We start from the raw sequence: 16359 nt of genomic DNA on the forward strand, positions 1-16359 counted from the left end.
GGGGGTATGTGAAACCATCCTATTTGCATCTCGAGATTTTTACTTTGAAACTCGAATAGAAAACTGCATTCAGAGAACCAAAAGTAGACACAGTGACATTGGTTGGAAGGTTTGTAATACTCCGGGTGATGGCAGTTTGGCTGTTTTATTCCCAGCGCGGATGGAGAGAAGTGGACACATGCCAAGAAGACTGTCAAAAAGCATCCTAGTTTTCTAGTCTCCCCAGTTACGAATACAGAAAAGCCACGAGACGTCTAGCAGGGAGAAAACATAATTTGGTTCTATAGGTGTCAGTTTGAGGAACCTTCGTGCCCCTTAATAGACGTGTCAAGTAGGGCATTGGGTGTGGGACTCATAAGAATGAGTCTGGGCTATCACTGGCGAGTGAACGGTAACTGAAACCATGCACGTGGGCGAGGCCATCTACGACCTCAGCACAAGAAAGGAAAGGGCCGAGACCGACTCAAGGAACACATCATCCATAATGAGTTAGTTGGCCAGAGAAGGAGAAAATTCTGGAGGATTTAATGTCCGGGAAGCCAAGAGTAGAATGTGAATCCAAAAAGTAAACACTGCCTGAAATGAATAATTCTAGCGAGAGAAAACATAATTATAAAAGGTAGACATGATACGATTCAGGCCAACTGTTGATCCTGTAACCTGGAAATATATTCATGGGTTGCGGTGACTTAACGTAGATTCTCCTGGGCCCTCATAAAAGGTTACTTGTATAATACGTATGAATAGACATTCTTTTTTCACTTAAAAATACCTTTTAAAAAAGTACTCATTACTCACCGTCCAGAAGTTCCAAAACCCCGGTGAGGTACCATGCACTGTGCTAAACTGACTTAAAGTCAGAGGTGACGTCACAGAGGCAAGGCGGGTGAGGTCTTAAGTCGTTGTGCAAGTGCATCCAGGTGATAAAGGTGCAGACAAAGGCTTTAACCTCTGGCCATTCTTTGCGTCATTGACTTACAGCGTGTTTGTTTGATTGCATGTTTCAGGGATTCTGAAGTGTAAGAAGGACAAAGCCTATGAAGGGGGTCAGCTGTGCTCCATGTGCTTCAGTCCCAGGAAGCTGCACAAACAAGAGATTCAGAAGCTGAAGGACGTCACTTGTGAGAAGCCTTCTATCGAGTCCCCTCTGAGACAGAACAGGAGCCGGAGTAGCGAGGAAGATCAGAGTCAAGAGTGGGATGGTGACAACCCGTCCTCCCTGCAGGGCTTCCAGTATCCTGTATGGAACGTCTCTCTGAATATGAGCGACGAACACGGGAACACAGTGAACTTGGTCTGTGACATCAAGAAGCCCATGGACGTGTACCAGCTACACTTGAACCAAACAGACCCTCAAGAGATAGAGGTAAATGCCACGGTCGCCTTGGATTTTGAGTGTCCGATGACTCGAGAAAACTATGAGAAGCTCTGGAAGCTGATTGCCTATTACAGCGAGGTCCCTGTGAAGCTACACCGAGAACTCACGCTCAGCAAAAACCCCAGACTCGGCTACCAGTACAGGCAAGACGCCGACGATGAGACCCTCTACTACACTGGCGTCAGAGCCCACATCCTGGCAGAGCCAGAGTGGGTTACGCAGCCGTCCATAGACCTCCAACTCAACCGGCGTCAGAGTACGGCCAAAACAGTGCTGCTGTCCTATTCCTCTCAACATGCTCTCACCGTGTCCGCCAAAGACGCGAGGCAGTCTCGGAGCAGAAGCTGGGTAATGATTGAGCCTAGCAGAGTGGTGCAGGGAGCCCAGACCGTCTTGGAAGGGAGTCCATGCCAGCTGAGCTGCAGCGTGAAGGCTTCTGAGAGCCCATCCATCTCCTGGGTGCTCCCAGATGGCTCTGTCCTGAAAGCACCAATGGAAGACAAGGACGGGAGATTCTCCATCCTCACCAGCGGCTGGCTGAAGATCAAATCCACGGAGCAGTCAGACGCTGGTTTGTACCAGTGCGTCGCTCGGGTGAGGGATGAAATGGATCGAATGGTCTATAGGGTCCTTGTGCAACCACCTGTCACTCAGCCCCCTGATGGACATACAGTGACCATTCAGAAGAGCCCAGGGGAGCCGGTGACGCTGCCTTGCAGTGCACTGGCCGTACCTGAAGCCGAGGTCAGCTGGATCCTTCCAAACAGAAGGATAATTAACAATATGGCTAACACGTCACACACGTACATGTTGGCCGATGGAACTCTTTCCATCCCAAAGGTCCAAGGTAGCGACAGTGGTTACTACAGATGCGTGGCTGTCAACCAGCAAGGGGCAGATCATTTTACGGTGGGGATCACAGTGAGTAAGAAGGGATCTGCCAGGACATCGAAAAGAGGCAGACGCCCAGGTGGGAAGACCCTTTCCAGAGGAAGGGGAGATGTCGTGGAGGATGAAGGGGGATCCGGCATAGGAGACGAAGGCCACACGAGGAGAGTTCTCCACCCAGAGGACCAAGAGATGTTCATCAGAGCAAAGGACGATGCCATCGCTGGAGGTCAGAAAACCAAGAAAGGGCGCAGAAAACTGAAACACTGGAAGACTTCCGAAAAGGAGCCGGACACAAACATCGCAGAAGGTCGCAGAGTGTTTGAGTCCAGACGAAGGATAAACGTGGCAAACAAACAGATCAGTCCGGAGCACTGGGCCAATATCTTAGCCAGAGTACGTGGGAGAAATCTACCTAAGGGAACAGAAGTACCCCAGGTCGTTAAAACCAACACTCCTCCATGGGGGAGTCTAGAAGTGACACCCCTTTTGCCTGCAGTTGCTCCCCGCTCAGTATCACCTGTGCAGACCACAACCAGTGCGGAAGAATCCTCGGGAGATGTGTCTTTATTTGGCAAGGAAGAGCAGGTTCCTAGCACTGTTTCCTCAATCAGGATGGCTCTGGTCCAGTCTGGCCACGATGGGGTGATTCTTGCTGACGCCAAAGTGACAAGCACACACCTGGAAGAATTGATTGATGATGAGTTTTCTGAGAAGACCAAGCCTGCAGCTCCCACCGCAGTTGACTCGAATTGGGCCACAGCCACGACACTGCTATCTGTGCCTTATGAACCTTCTACTCTACAGAGCCTGGATATGGTCCGCGAAGAGCCCACTAACAAAAACATAGCCACAGAGGGCTGGTCTACACTAGACGCTGGATCCATGCCAGGGTCTCCGTCCAGTGAGTATGAGTCTACATTGGATGCCATCTCCTTGGCTGAGTCTGAGACCCTGCCATACCTTTACCTAGACCTGGAGACAAATTCACAACCAGGTGAAAGTACGACGAAAGAGCAGACCTCCGTACGCGTTACTCCAGTGCCTGCCTCGTGGGTTGCTAACACCAGGACCTCTGAGCCATTTGAAGATCCCAGTTTAGGGGACCCCAAAGTCCCAGCACAAACGGCTCTACAAGAGCAAACAGAGAGCCCGGAGCTTGTGAAAAGTGGTGTAAGCACTCAGGGCCACCCACTGATTCCCAAGGGCACAGAGGAGAATTCTCAGACACTACAGGAAAGAGGTCTGCTAGAGAGAGACCCCAAAAGCTCCCGAAGTCCTGAGAGTAAGAGGCAAAAAGGCATCGAGTCTACCACCCTGCTGGACTCAGCCCTGGAAGCCATGACGAGCATCACTGCCGGGAAGCATCCCGAGGGAGCCACACTTGGCGTTCTGCTCGACAAGGACACCAGCACGGTAGCAATGATGAGGCCAACCCAAAAGGCCGCTTCCCCATCAGCGCTGACCACTCATCCTTCCCGAAAGAGACCCAGCGGGAGGAGGCGATTACGCCCCCATCGATTCCGGCACCGGCATAAACAAACCGCGCCCACGACGTTTGCCCCAGCGGCCACTTTTTTGACGCCACTGATTCAGGCGCCTGAAGTGAAGACTCCAAGCCAAGCGGAAAGCTTGCTGGTTCCTACATCTTGGGTTGATAGCACAGTTGGTACCCCCAAACTGATGGACGTGGAAAAGCATGCAGAACCGGTCTCCAAGGGAACCCCACGCAGGAAACATGGGAAGAGGCCAAAGAAACATCGATACGTCACCTCTCCCATGAGCTCTATAGCGTCTGTGTCCAAGCCCAGCCCTTCCCCAGAAAATAAATATAAAAACACTGTTACCCCCAGTCCAGAAGTTGTACTTTCACCCACCACCGTTTCTCTCACGACTGGAGACCCACGTGAGATAACCAGAGTGGAAGCTTATAGGACAGCCACCACCAAAATACATTTATCTCATGATAAATCCCAAGAGACAGTTCCAGTCACATACGAGCCTGTATCGGACGGAAAGGAAATTAAGAATTACCATGTCACAAACATCAAGGACTATAAAACCGACGGTCTAGTCCCTGGCGAGCCAGTCACTCATGTGGCCTCACCTTCTGGGGCCGAGGTCTCCAGTGTGGGAGTATTTAAGGAGGCATCACCTCCTCCTGGCTTTCCAGGAAGTGCAAGGCGGACTCCTCCAAGGGCAGCCCAGCCTGAGTGGCTACAGACAGACCCACCTGTTACCAGCTCTTCAGAAGCTCTTACAGACTCACCCTTTTTAAAAGAGTTGGAGGACCTAGGTTCTGAGTTTTCACCTTCTGCCGCAGTCTCTCTGCTCTCACAACAGGAGGAAGGGGTCCCTTCAACTACTCTCGCCATCCTAAAAGTAGAGGCATCTTCAAGTCAGGCGGAAACCACCGTCAGTGGTCAGAGTCACCGTGAAACCACTCCAGCCTCTATCCGTTCTGAAATTAGACACCAGGATGAAGTCTCCCCACGTGCCCTGGTGGGGGAGCCAGCAACCCCATTCCCACCCACAACTCATGTGTCTCTGGCAGAAACCACCGCAAAGCCCACACCTCTTACGTCAGAAACACTGCCAACGCCAGACGCTTCCAAACAAAACATTTTCTTCCATTATGCTGGGGGGACCCCAGCAACCGGAACACCTTCAGTGAATAACGAAGGAGCTCAGCATTTATCGAAGCCAAACGAATTATCCACTCCCGCTTCCCACCAGGACAAATTTACCTTCACTCCAAAGCAGGAGTTGCGAAAGGAAGCGTTTGATGGTACAACCAAAAACAGCCTTCCAAGGGGTCCAGATACTCACCACGAGGCTGGGAGGGTCCAAGGTTTCCACCAACCAGCCAGAGTTGCTGCCACACCGGTCCCCCAGAGAGGAACCACGAGGCCGCCACACACGGCCGCAGAAAGCTCCTTTAGATACGTTGTCACTCGCCAGCCCCACCTGACCAGCAAACTGGAAATCACCGCATATCCGTCGAGGGGTCCGCCAGAGAATAAGCACTTTATGACTCCAGTGTTACCAAGTTCAACAACTCCTGTGGTCCCGTTGCCTAGGTCCAAACCTAGCATTCCTAGTAAGTCGACTGACCAGGGAACTGACCCATTCAACGGCAGCTCCAGATTGTTTGGAGACAACAGCATCCCTGATCCAAGAGACCCAGCTGGCAAGCTTCCAGATTTGAGAGTTCCTTATTATCCCGATGGAAGATTCCCTTTCTTTTTCAACAGGACCCTCTCTTTTCCACAGTTGGCAGTTACCCCGAAGCCTCAGATCCCCACCTCTCCTGCCCCAGGGATGAGAGGGAGAAAAGTCAACCCAGGTCCCTACAATAGGATACATTCTCAGAGCGTCACCCATGTGGACTTTGGTCCCCCAGCACCTCCTGTACTGCACCTTCCCCGGACCATGGCGCCACCCTCAACAAACTTAAGAAACATCCCTCTGGTCTACTCCACCCGGAGCTCCATCCCTTTCATAACATCTTCTGCCCAGCCTTCCAGAAGCTTCCATCAGAGCAGCTCAAAGCTATTCTCTTCCGGAGGACCGCCTGCATCCAAGTTCTGGACACTCGGGGAAAAGCCCCAAATTATCACCAAATCCCCCCAGACCGTGTCCGTCACTGCCGAGACAGATGTCATGTTCCCGTGTGAGGCTATGGGGAAACCCAAGCCTTTCGTGACTTGGACAAAGCCGTCCACAGGTAGGGTGTTTAAACGCCTGCATTTTAACCAGGGCTTGTGTAGGGGAGGGGCTTACTGGAGTCTGTGAGTGCAGGTAGAACCAGAGATTCCGGGCAGAGGGACAGGCAGGTGGGATGGCAAAGGACATCTGAGAATCTACCGACAGGTGTATTCCTTTACGGGCACGGGAAGTGAGGAATTAAAATGGGTGTCAGGTTTTAATGGAGTCATGGAAACACGTACGAGCTTCTTTGTGGATAGGGCGTTCCTAACCGAGGCTCAGGGCTCTTCCACTCTTGCCTCTTCCCAGTGAGGTCCGGTACAGAAGTCATCCACGAGCCATGTCGGGGTGCAGAGGGGCGCGTGGGGAATTGTGCAAACCCCTCTTGTCCTTTGCACTGGCTTGAAAGGTCAGTGCAGCTTGGTGTGAGCTCATCAGGCATTGCTTTTACTTGAACCTAGAGATACGATCGTGTGAGTCCGCTTGGGCTGCCGTCGCCAAGCACCGGAACAGGTGGTGCGGCTGGAACAGCACATTTATTTCCTTTCAGTCTGGGGAGGTTGAAATCCAAGATCCAGGTGTCAGCAGGCCTGGTCCCTCCCGAGGCCTCTCTCCTGGGCGTGTAGACGGCCGTCTCCTCCCTGCGTCCTCACGGGGTCGTCCCTCTGTGTGCGTCTGTGTCCTGACCCCGTCTTCTTACAGGGACACCAGTCCTATGGGATCAGGACCCACCCTAATGACCTCATTTTACCTTCATCCCCTCTTTAAAGACCCCCAACTCCAAATACAGCCACATTCTGAGGTCCTGGGGGTCAGGGCGTTAACGTATGAATTGTGGTGGGACCACAGTTCAGTCCGTAACAAGGCTCTGTACAGTGGTCTCTACTGGGCAGGCTGGGATGCCCAGAGTCCACCCTGCTTCATAAAATGACCATCGGCTTTCCCGATGGCGAAAGAGATTCTAGGTGACTGAAGAAAGTAATAGCAGAGGGCCTACAACCTCCACGAACGGACCTCCCTTTTCCCTTTCTCTTCCCTTCTCTCTCAACATGGCTGAGTCCTTCAGGCTCGCATCCTGTTCAGAGGGTTGGGTTTTTTTCGGTTGCCACTTAGATAATCCAGGAAATGACAAGTGCTGATATCCCTAGAGAGAGCTGTACATTCTCTGCTTAGCTCACACATGTTGGATGTGCCCCAGTGGTGAGCAGAGAGCACTGAGCATAGGGAAATTACCAATGTCTTTGATCAGCTCAGCATTTGACAGCAAACGCTTTCGTAATGAAGGAACTTGCTTGAAATAGCAAATGGGGAACACCACGGGGTTTTCATTCTAGAAGGATTGTGCCTTCGAAGGAAGGCGTATTCCTCCCCTGGGAGATGCCATTTGCATTCATCCTTAGGGTCTACCGTACCTTGTGCCATTTTGGAGCATCCCTGGACCGCGCCCCCTCCCTGGACATTCATGCACCTTCCTACCTGACCAGGAGTCTGTTTCTACTGCTGGCTTCTCCTTTGTTAGCTTTGCTCCAGTTTTTAGAAAGTTCTTCCTGATTTCATGCCCAAACCAGATGGTCTCCCATCCAGCCAGCGTTGTTTTCTGTGGTCCTGGAGCTGCACGATGTCTCTCATTTTATTGAACCTTTGCTACCCAGTAAACCAAATCATCTCATCGAGTGCTGATAGGAGGCCACATTCTACCTGCCCATCGTGATCTGCAGGAGGTTTTAGTGGGCCTTCCCTCCCACCTGAAACCCAGTGAAATAGACAAGCGCTTTGGGGTCTCTGCATCATAAAATCCCTCAATGGGGCAGTGGTTGAGGGGCAGCAGGAGGCCTTCCACGCCCACAGTCACCTGTCATTCAGGAGGGCTTGGACCCAGACCAGAAGGACCTGCATCACCTCAAAGGCAGGGAGGTTATGCTGTCGTCGGCCAACACCTGTTTCCCTATGACCAGGTGGGCTGGGAAGACTCACCTGCAATACCCCACGCACGGCGGAAAGGCTTGTCGTGGGAAGTTTCAGGTAACTTAGGAGGTCGAGGACATGAATCCTCAGCACCAGGGCTGGGGACAGCGTCCAGGGTTCCAGGGTTCCATGCAAAGGCAGGACGCCCAGCTTGGAGAAAATTATTAGGAAAAGAAGCAGAGGAGTTTGTCAAAACTAAAATGAATAGCCCACTGACGGGCGCATGGACCCAGGAACCAAGCAGCGTGGGATAGGGTGGGAGGATTGAAACTCAGCGTTTTCTGGGGCTTCCCAGTCCTTCAGTATAGGATTTGTTATTATTCAGGTATGGCGAGGCTAACAGGTCAGGAGATGACTGCCACTGAAAAGACGCTTGGTCACTCACGGTTGCCAAGAGGAAGGGGCACGGCACACCATGCAGGGTTACACGGGAAGGCGCCAGGGTCGGTCAGGAGGCAGAGGGAGGGGGGAAATCAGACGAGAGCCTTTACTGTGATTTTCGCAGGAAGGAACAGGTGAGGCAGGCTGAGCGGGGTTAGGACGGCCTGGTGTGAATAATTCCAGCAGGTCCTGGGTGCACGGGCTGCCCTAGCTGTCTGGTACCTGTCCTGGGGGGATGAGGGCAGGTGGATGGTGGCCCAGAGTATGGGAGCCTCTCAGAGCAGGGAGTGGGGGGTAGGCTCTGGATGGTTCAGTTTGCATTTGGAAGGTGGGTCCTCTGCTGTCTCTAGGAACTGGCCGTCCCTGGAAGGTCAGGAAGACCCCAACATATCAAAGCATCAGAAACTCTTGATTATTACAGACCCTGACTGTGGCAGAGTCCTGACAGATGGGCTATAAAATACAGGGAGTGCAGGCAGTGGGGAGAAGGAAGGACGGGTGTGTGCCCTCCGGCTGCAGCGGGGGGGGGCTGTCAGGCACCGTCAGGAAGCCTGCGTCAGAGTGCAGCTCAACCAGACGGGGCACAGAACGACCAGCCCCAATGTCGCTCTCAGGACCCTGGCCGGACAGAGGCGGGCAGTGACTGCGAACCTGGGGCATCCCTGCAGCCGACCTGGGGACCTCAGGAGGACAGCCGCCACGCAGCGAGGCAGAGGCTGAGCAAAGTGGGGCTGCCTCTCCAGTACTTAAAGTAAATGAAGGGGCCACCCTGGGAGACCCTGGGGTTCATGGCGGCTTCCAGAACCCTCTGTGAAAACCATACCTGCTGCCTTGGCCTGAAGGTGGCATATGCCCTGGTTTGGGGATTAGTGTAACAGTCAAGACGAATATCAGAGGAACTGGGTGGTGGGTCTTTTTTTGCTTTCACTGTCTGGACATAAAGAGGAGAATCAGATTAACTCATAATCCTTGTTTCGTCCCTCTGGCAAGACCGTGTTTGCACTGAACCTGATGGTGCCTGTTTTTGGTTTCCAGGGGCTCTCATGACCCCCAACACCAGAGTACAGCGGTTTGAAGTCCTGAAGAATGGCACGTTCGTCATCCGAAACGTACAGGTGCAGGACCGCGGCCAGTACCTGTGCACGGCCACAAACCTGCACGGAGCAGACAGGATGGTGGTCCTGCTGTCAGTCACGGTGCAGCAGCCTCAGATCCTAGCCGCCCACTACAAGGATGTCACCGTCTACCTGGGCGACACCATCGCCATGGAGTGTCTGGCTAAGGGGACCCCAGCTCCCCAGATCTCCTGGATCTTCCCCGACAGGAGGGTGTGGCAGACCGTCTCCCCCGTCGAGGGCAGGATCACACTGCACGAAAACCGGACCCTGTCCATCAAGGAGGCGTCCTTCTCAGACAGAGGCGTGTACAAGTGCGTGGCCAGCAACGCAGCCGGCGCGGACAGCCTCGCCATCCGCCTGCACGTGGCGGCCCTCCCGCCCGTCATCCACCAGGAGAAGCTGGAGAACATCTCGCTGCCCCCTGGCCTCAGCATTCACATCCACTGCACCGCCAAGGCCGCGCCCCTGCCCAGCGTGCGCTGGGCGCTCTGGGACGGGACGCAGATCCGCCCTTCGCAGTTCATCCACGACAACCTCTTCGTCTTCCCCAACGGGACCCTCTACATCCGCAACCTGGCGCCCAAGGACAGCGGACGCTACGAGTGCGTGGCCGCCAACCCGGTGGGCTCGGCGCGCAGGACCGTGCAGCTCACCGTGCAGCGCGCCGCCGCCAACGCGCGCATCACGGGCACCTCCCCGCAGAGGACCGACGTCCGCTACGGCGGGACCCTCCAGCTGGACTGCAGCGCCTCCGGAGACCCCTGGCCGCGCATCCTCTGGAGACTGCCGTCCAAGAGGATGATAGACGCGCTCTTCAGGTACGTGGCGCTCCTGCGCCGCCAGCAGTCCCGGGGCTCCTGAGCCTGTCTCCCCTCTGGGTGCTGGGGAAACCTCCTCATGGGGTCGGGCAGAAAAAGGAACGACTCCTTGTCGGCAGTGCTGACGCACAGATGTTGCTTCCTGTGTGGGCCGGGTGGGGGGGCATTTCTTTCTCACACGATGAAATCTTGTCTTTTTTCTTTGTTTCCCCGCCCCGCCCGGGCGGCACGTGGGATCTTCGTTCCCCGCCCGGGGTTCGAACCCTTGCCCCCGGCACTGGGAGCGCAGCAGCGTGTTGACCACTGGACCGCCAGGGAAGTCCCAATCTTGTCTTTATCAGTTGAGATGCAGAGCAGACACCTAGCCCTTAGCCCTGCTTCTCTACTCCCCGCCTCCAAAGAAAGATAAAGCAGTAGCTTTTGTTTTCATGCTCGTAGTTTTAACTGTATTTAAATAATTAGATAAAACAGTTTCTTGTCTTCTCATTCTAATCTCAACAAAACACATAGGAGCTTCAGATCGTATCTTAAAATGTGTTAGCAATAGAAGGAAAGGGGGTAAAACAAAAAAATTAAAGGCATATGGCGGCACAAAGGCAGCACATCTGCAATTCTAAGAGTTCATCTTGGCTAGGAAAAAAATCACCTTGCCTTGTCCCGTCTTCAGTTCGCAGATGTATGAATCTAGAGCAGTGGGTCTCAACCAAGCGGGATTTTGTCCCCCGGGGACATTGAGCCATGTTTGGAGACATTTTTGGTTGATGAGACTTGGGGAACAAGGAGGGGATGCTACTGGCACGTGGTGTGTACAGACCAGAGATGCTGCTGAACACCCCACGGTGCACAGCACAGCCCCACGTCAGAGAGTCGTCTAGCCCCAAATGTCAGTAGTGCTGACGCTGAGAAATACTGTCTTAGCAAGGACAACTATCTATCTATCTATTTATCTATCTATCATTTATTTTTTATCTATCATCACCTATCTGATATCTGTTGTTTATCTATCTAGTATCTTTCCATCTGCCTATCTATCCTCTATTCTGTGTATCTATCTGTCATCCCTCACCTTTCTATATCTGGCTCAAACCCTTTACCTATTTACCAATCATCTATTTTTATATATCTAACATCACCTATGTGATATCTATCGTTTATCTAGTATCTTTCCATCTGCCTGTCATCTATTCTATGTATCTATATATATCATCTGTCATTTATCTATCTTATCATCTCTCTTCATCTGTTTCTAGCTCTATCTACCTACCTATCCATCCATCTTACCTCTCTCTCTCTATCATCTGTGTCTGTCTATCTATCATTTATTTTTATCTATCTGTCATCACCTATCTGATATGTATTATTTATCTCTGTAGTATCTTTCCATTTGTCTCTATCATGTATTCTCTGTATCTGTATATCATCTGTCATTTATTCTGTGATCTTTATCTATCTCTAACCCTCTGTCTATCACCTGTCTCTCTATGGAAGTGATTCTCAACTAGACAGTTCTGTCTACCAGGGGGCACTCCTCAATGTCTGGACATATTTTTAGTTGTCACAACTCGTGGGGAAGGGTTGCTACTCTTTAATTAGTGGAGACCCGGGAGGCTGCTCGAAACCCCACCATGCACAGGACGCCTCACCACAGAGAGTCATCCAGCCCCTGGTATCAGTAGTGCTGAGGCTGAGAAACCCTGAGGTAGATCCCAAAAAGCCATTGTCTCTTTAATAAGTGTTTCAAGATGCAGAGGAAAGAGACAGTGATTGGCAACAGGAAGCAAAGACACATCAGTGGCGCCATGTTGGAAACCCCCTGGCTTATGGTGTGTCTTCAGCCCGCACAGCCTGGCAGCTCAGACAGGGACCCACCTCAGCGCGGGTTCCTCCCTGGGATGTGATCCAAAGCAGCATCTAAGGCTCTGCGCAGCTATGTCTGGTCTGCCCAGCCTCCTTCCAACGCAGGAGAAGGGCCAAGTCGCCTTCTCACAGCCCGTATTTTAACTTCAGATGGCTGGGTGGTGCCTAGTGAACCCTGCACAGTCGATCCAGAATACCACATACCCAATTTTCCCCACAGTATCTTCCAGCTGAGCCAGTGTCCTGCCATGCAGAGGATTGTTTTCCATTGACATTGGCGAGGCTGAGGCAGTGCTGACTGAACACTGAAGGGAAAGAATGTAGTTCCAGTGTGAATTGGGGCCATTCTACTGGTATCTCGCTATAAATCATAAGCCACAGTCTCCGCAGCTTCATTATTCCTAGATTCTGGCTAATTACATTCTTCGAAAAGTGTAATTAAACAGCCCATGTGAGTTTTTTTACAAGAACGGGCTGTTTGCCCCGCCTGCACACTGGGACTCTTTTAAAACAGAGATACTGGACTTTCCTGTCTCGAAGCTAAGTCTCCTGTAATGTGTAGCCATGCATCTTTTTCAGAGTCGCTCTGCTGATTCAGATAATGACCAAGGTTAGGATTTGCTGCTATAGGAGTTTCTAAATGTTTACAGACGTGTGCTACTATATACGTTTTTGGATTCTAACTCCAAGACTCATTAAAATACCTCTGTCTGCTCCATGCCTATCGAATGACCTACTAATTCAGGTTGACCTGACTCTCACTCATGGCCAGCAAAGCACGTTACGTGGTCCTTGTTAGTAGGTGCTTTGATGAACAATAATCAGGTTGAATTCCATCATAGGCAGACGCTTCTTTTTTTCTTAAATCAGTGACACAGTTCCAGACATGCTATTAGAATGACACAGTGTGCCGGAAATATTCAGGGATAATAGTCGAGCTCTCCCTGCAGATGCCAGAATTATAATTTATAAGTAATTGAGATTTTCAAGCTGGACACGTTTAAAGTAGGAACCTCCCAAATCTCTTCACCCCGTTATTCAAGACATTAGTTCTGCGTTGCTGGAGGACGTACCGATATCTATTTATAAAAATGTCACACGCCTAGTGAAGATATTTCTGTCTTTCTTTCCGTGTTGGCTTTTTAAACTGAAAAATCTTTCTCGAATATTAACTCAGCAGCGTGTGAGTTTAGGTCTACCACGTGGAGAAATGGAACGTCAGCAGGAGGGTACGAGCTGGTGAGGGTCACGAAGCTTTCGTTACAGATTCTAGGGGTGAAGGTTTTACACCAGTAGCACCAAGTTCTGAAGAATCCAGTCGTAGCATCGAAACTCTGGGTATAACCACAGCTACGTGATCCATATACTGTAGCTGCTTTGCGGCGTGTTTGCCGCATAATGGGACACAACGTCATAAAAATTGTCAAGAGTAGAAATCGTCTATAAAACTTTGAGGAAAAAATGTCACCTCTTCCTAAGGTTAATGCGTATTCATTCTGTCCAGGACGCTAGAATTTTATCTGCTTTTATCATTACAACAAGCTCCACACTGACAACCAGGCAGATATTTGATCCACACACGCCTACACAAACCGGGCTGATGTCTTAGACTGCGTTTCACATCTTCGAATCAGAGGCCAGGCCAGCCAAAGGTCAGGCTCCACCGGGGAGTTCTTAGCCGTGGTAAATAAATCACTTCTGCGTTCGCATGGCCGTCCCCTCCGGGCTGCAAAATCCATCTAACGTTTTTGAGCGGCAGCCCTGTGCGCCGAGAGTTCTGAGAACCCCAGGTTTTCGTTTCGTTCCGGTGACCTCAAGCCGGGAGAGACAGCGTTCGGGAGACTGACGTCTTATTCTGTTTTCTTTCTCTCGGTCAGCTTTGATACCAGGATCAAGGCGTTCGCCAACGGGACCCTGGTGGTGAAATCCGTCACGGACAAAGATGCGGGGGATTACCTGTGCGTCGCCCGGAATAAGGTTGGCGATGACTTCGTCGTGCTCAAGGTAAACGTGGTCATGAAAGCAGCCAAGATCCAGCACAAGGAGAAGAATGACCACAGGGTCTTTTACGGGGGCGACCTCAAAGTGGACTGCATGGCCACCGGGCTCCCCAGCCCCGAGATCTCCTGGGGCCTCCCGGACGGCAGCCTGGTCAACTCTTTCATGCAGTCCGACGACAGCGGCGGACGGACCAAGCGCTACGTCGTTTTCAACAACGGAACCCTCTACTTCAACGAGGTCGGGCTGCGAGAGGAAGGTGACTACACCTGCTTTGCCGAAAATCAGGTCGGCAAGGATGAGATGAGGGTGCGCGTCAAAGTGCTGACCGAGCCCGCCGTCATCCGGAATAAGACGTACTCCGTGGTCCAGGTCCCCTACGGGGACGTGGTCGCCGTGGCTTGTGAGGCCAAAGGGGAACCCACGCCCAGGGTGACCTGGCTTTCTCCAACCAGCAGGCAGATCCCCACCTCCTCTGACAAGTACCAGATATATCAGGACGGCACTCTCGTCATCCAGAAAGCCCAGCGCTCGGACAGCGGCAACTACACCTGCGTGGTCAGAAACAGCGCCGGGGAGGACAGGAAGACGGTCTGGATTCACGTCAACGTCCAGTCGCCCAAGATCAACGGGCACCCCAATGCCATCACCACGGTGCGGGAGATTGCCCCAGGAGGGAGTCGCAAACTCATCGACTGCAAGGCGGAAGGCATCCCCACGCCAAGAGTGCTGTGGGCCTTTCCCGAGGGCGTGGTCCTGCCGGCCCCTTACTATGGCAACCGCATCACCATCCATCGCAATGGTACCCTGGACATCAAGAGTCTGAGGAAGAGCGACTCTGTCCAGCTGGCGTGCATTGGGCGTAATGAAGGTGGGGAAGCCAGACTCATTGTGCAGCTTACGGTCTTGGAGCCCGTGGAGAAGCCCATCTTCCACGACCCGGTCAGCGAGAAGATCACCGCCATGGCTGGCCACACCATCAGTCTCAACTGCTCAGCAGCTGGGACCCCGACGCCCACCCTGCTGTGGGTCCTTCCCAACGGGACGGAGCTGCAGAGTGGCCACCAGCTGCAGAGGTTCTACCACAAGGGCGACGGGATGCTACACATCAGCGGCCTTTCCTCCGTGGACGCCGGGGCGTACCGCTGCGTGGCCAGGAACTCGGCGGGCTACACGGAGAGGCTGGTGTCTCTGAAGGTGGGGCTGAAACCCGAAACGGGCAACCAGTACCACAACCTGGTCAGCATCATCAACGGGGAGACCCTGCAGCTGCCCTGCATCCTTCCAGGGGCCCGGCAGACCCGCTCCTCCTGGACGCTGCCCAACGGCATGGTGTTGGAGGGTCCCCAGGTCCGAGGACGCTTCACCCTTTGGGAAAACGGTACCCTCACCGTGCGCAACGCGTCCGTCTTCGACAGGGGCACCTACGTGTGCAAGGCGGACACGGAGTACGGACCCTCCGTCGTGAACGTCCCGGTGATCGTGATTGCCTATCCTCCCCGGATCACCAGTGAACCCACACCTGTCATCTACACCCGGCCCGGGAGCACCGTGAAGATGAACTGCTTGGCCATGGGCATTCCCAAAGCCGAGATAAGCTGGGAGCTGCCGGACAAATCGCATCTGACCGCGGGGACGCAGCCCCGTCTCTATGGGAACAGGTTTCTTCACCCACAGGGGTCGTTAGTCATCCAGCAGGCCACGCAGAGGGACGCGGGCTTTTACAAGTGCACCGCCAAAAACCTCCTGGGCCGTGACTCCAAAACAACCTACGTCCACGTCTACTGAAACCCCGGGAGGACACCCTGGACTCCACGGCCGCTGCTTCGGAAGTTAGAACAAAGCCTCCTTTGGGTTCACAGCTGGGGCCGGAGGGTCAGAGCTCTAAAAGGATTTGTCCCGGGGCACGGTGGCCCCCTCTGGCTTGGGTTTGAGGCTCATGTCGACCTTGACCTGTGCTCGTTGACGAAAGGAAGCAGTGCAGACACGGGAAGCAGGTGTCGGCCTCTCCGGGGGACCTCCTTTCATGTTTACAGGATGCCATATGCTCTTGCCTTCCATTTCACAGGACTTGGGCACAAATTACAAATTCTGTGTTGCTGGCACCATCCTGATGCTTGAACGGGCGTCTGTAGGATATCTAAGGAGCATTCACTGCAAAGACGCTGTGGAGATTCACAGTGCCTTGTTACCGCCGCGGAAGATGCATTACCTAGTTAACCCGCTGCCGTTTTAACATGATAGAACG

General features: G+C 52.8%; 1 protein-coding gene across 1 annotated transcript in view; it reads left to right on the forward strand.

Annotated features, from left to right (window-relative positions):
* Positions 1-15899, forward strand: part of MXRA5 (matrix remodeling associated 5) — a 27605-nt gene extending 11706 nt beyond the window's left edge. The window contains exons 6-8 of the mRNA XM_007460484.1: positions 1008-5993; positions 9356-10256; positions 13991-15899. Coding sequence (XP_007460546.1) covers positions 1008-5993; positions 9356-10256; positions 13991-15899 — 7796 coding nt within the window. The remainder of the gene's footprint in view (positions 1-1007; positions 5994-9355; positions 10257-13990) is intronic.
* The last annotated feature ends 460 nt before the right edge of the window (positions 15900-16359 follow it).

Source organism: Lipotes vexillifer, unplaced genomic scaffold (genome assembly GCF_000442215.2).
Source record: "Lipotes vexillifer unplaced genomic scaffold, Lipotes_vexillifer_v1.1 scaffold512, whole genome shotgun sequence".
Classification (NCBI taxonomy): Eukaryota; Metazoa; Chordata; class Mammalia; order Artiodactyla; family Lipotidae; genus Lipotes; species Lipotes vexillifer.